This window comes from Egretta garzetta, unplaced genomic scaffold, assembly GCF_000687185.1.
Source record: "Egretta garzetta isolate BGI_Z169 unplaced genomic scaffold, ASM68718v1 scaffold786, whole genome shotgun sequence".
Taxonomy (NCBI): Eukaryota; Metazoa; Chordata; class Aves; order Pelecaniformes; family Ardeidae; genus Egretta; species Egretta garzetta.
The window spans coordinates 235,175-237,772 of NW_009259991.1; the positions used below are offsets into that span (position 1 = coordinate 235,175).

At 59.9% G+C, this 2,598-nt stretch overlaps 1 protein-coding gene across 1 annotated transcript in view; it reads right to left on the reverse strand.

Annotated features, from left to right (window-relative positions):
• The window catches only part of ASB10 (ankyrin repeat and SOCS box containing 10), a 4,402-nt gene that overhangs the window by 363 nt on the left and 1,441 nt on the right, over positions 1-2,598 (reverse strand). The window contains exons 3-4 of the mRNA XM_009640576.1: positions 2,380-2,590; positions 1,353-1,857 (exon numbers count right to left, since the gene is read on the reverse strand). Of these exons, the coding sequence (XP_009638871.1) occupies positions 1,353-1,857; positions 2,380-2,590 (716 nt within the window). The remainder of the gene's footprint in view (positions 1-1,352; positions 1,858-2,379; positions 2,591-2,598) is intronic.

Genomic DNA, 2,598 nt, shown 5'->3' on the forward strand with positions numbered 1-2,598 from the left:
GTATGGCAGTACCGCAGCGCCTGCGCCCGGGAGACAGTGGGTGAACACAGCCTTTGGTCAGGGTCCCGAAAGCCCCACCTTCAGCTCTAAAAAGCTGCACGTGCTCAAAACCAGCCTTGGTAAATCGAGGGACCCAACGTCCTTCCCGGATGCTGTCCCAGGAGATAAAGCCCCTGGCAGTGGGAAATGCCAGGGCACCGCTCCTGCAAAAAGTGACTGGGAAGCATCCCAGATGCACAGCACAGCTGCCTCCAGCACAACACAGTCCCCACAGCCTCTCCGCAGATGCAGGGGCTGATGTGCAGAGCTGGGACGCAGATCTCTGTCCTCTGCCTCACTGCCTCAAGTAGCACACAAGCAACCAGCGCTGCTCCATGCCAGGCTCCTTTCCTGACGCTTTCCTAGTCAGAGCATGAAGCATGCCGAGGCCAGGACTGACCCCCGTTTTTAAGGCACACCACGCCTCAGCTGAGGGCCGCGCAGGGGTCTCGGGGATGCACTGTGCCTGTTCAGCAAGGGGCTGAGGAGGCAGCCCATATCCGTGCTGCGTGCAGTGGGTGTCCTGACCGGCACACGTCGGCTGCGGCGCAGAGCCCCAGGAAGCCACCATACATATTCTGTGTGACAGAATCCCTGGCGCACGCTGTGCCCGTGGTGTAACACCACACGTAGGCACCAGCGACACCCTGGTGCCGTGTCTCGCACACCAGCAGCGTGGCCCTGGAGGACTCCCCACCCCTGCGTGGCTGCACAGAGGCAGAGGCGCCCCCCGCCCCCCAGCCCGGCTGTTGGCTCCCACTCCCCACGGCCCAGGCCAGCAGTAAGCTGTCAGAGTCTATTCCGGCTGTACGAGTGATCCTCATTATCTGGCGTTAATAGGAGATTAATTAGTGTTAATTGTTGATTTTCCTGTATTTTCCCAAAGGGGAGAGCAATCTGCTGATCTCCGGGCTGGGTAATTATTGCACTGCTCAGGAATTAAGACAGGAAATTAACCCTTTGTTTGCTGGTGTCTGGCAGAGACAGCATGAGCCGGAAGGTACGCCCCAAAGAGGCAATACATCGCCCGAGGGAAAAAGGGCCAGTGCTTTCTTGGGCAAGTGATTATGGAAGCAGGGTAAGCACTGTCCACACAGCCGAGCAGACAGAAGCAGGAAAGTCCTACAGGAGAACATGCCCCAGGAGAAACTTCAGGGAATGCCAGTTCCCTTCCCCCAGCCCCTGGGAAGAGAGAGGCAGCCTGGCACAGGACAAGCCCTGCTGCCACTGAAGCATCCCTGCACTCCCTGGGGCAACGGCATTCACAGCCTGCCCTCCCCACCAAGCTGCTGGCCCAGCTGCGAGCCCCGCACCTTGAGGAGGGAGCCAGGCCAGATGCGGATGGCGCCGTGGTTGAGCAGGGCTCGCACCACCAGCTCTGGGTGGTGCTCTAGCTTGTAGGCCGTGGCTTGCAGGATATTGTGCAGCGCCGTGTTGCCGCTGTAGTTCATGACGTTGACATTTGCACCCCGGGCCAGCAGTAATTCTGCAACTTGAGCATTGGCATTCTTGCAAGCCAGGTGAAGCGGGTGCTGGCGGTCCCGGTCTGCAGCATGGACACTAGCACCACGCTCCACCAGCAGCTGGCAGACCTGGTAGTAGCGGTCCATGTCCTCGGGCTTATGGGGCTGAGCACAGGCAGCATTCAGTGGTGTCTGCCCCTCCTCGTTCTTTGCCTCCAGCTCTGCCCCATAGCGCAGAAGCAGCTGGACGTGGTCTGCTAGGCCATGCCGCGCTGCTATGTGCAGGGCTGTGTCATCTTCCTCCTCGGTCCGACTGTTCACACTGGCACCATGCTGCAGCAGTTGCTGGGCACACCTACATGGGCCAAGATGACTCAGTGACAGTTCGCCTCTCCAGCTCCTATCCCACCCCCCACCCCTGTACCATCCCATTGTTTTCACTTTTCCCAAGAGTCCAAAAATCCCTGCCCCTCATGCCCTCAGTAGTAGTTTTAAGCCAGGATAACTGTCAAGCAGAGAGACTGCCATCCTAGCTCTAGGTAACCCTCCACAGATCTTTTGTAAGCATCGTCGCACCCAGAGTCTGCTCCCCCACGCCCACAGAGACCGGTCTGCAGAGCCCATGTCCTGAGCTTCGCAGCGCAAACCATTGGCTCTGCATTGCTGGTGGGCACCAAGCTCAGCTGCATCAGCTGAGGATGGAGCTTGCAGTCATCTGTTGGACTTCAGAGGTGGTCCTGGTCCAGGAACAGGCAGTAAGGCCACCCCGTTCAGCAGCTACCGCTGCACCCACCAGCCCACCTGCAGGGGTTAGTAGGGACCCCAAGCAAGGCTCAAGGAGGAGGGAGTCCCACTATGCTCCCTGGGTAGAACTCACTCGACAGAGTCTGGGCTCTTGCAGAGATGCAGGGGCTTGTAGCCATCCTCAGAGACAGCCTCGGGGTCAGCACCGAAGCGGAGCAGCAAGCGCACGCAGGGTGCACTGGCTGCTGCGCAAGCCTCGTGCAGGGCAGTCTTGCCCCCTGGTGCGAAGTCGACAGCAGCCCCCCTGAGCAGCAGGAGCTGCAGGCCGGCTGTGCAGGCCCCGGCTGGCGGG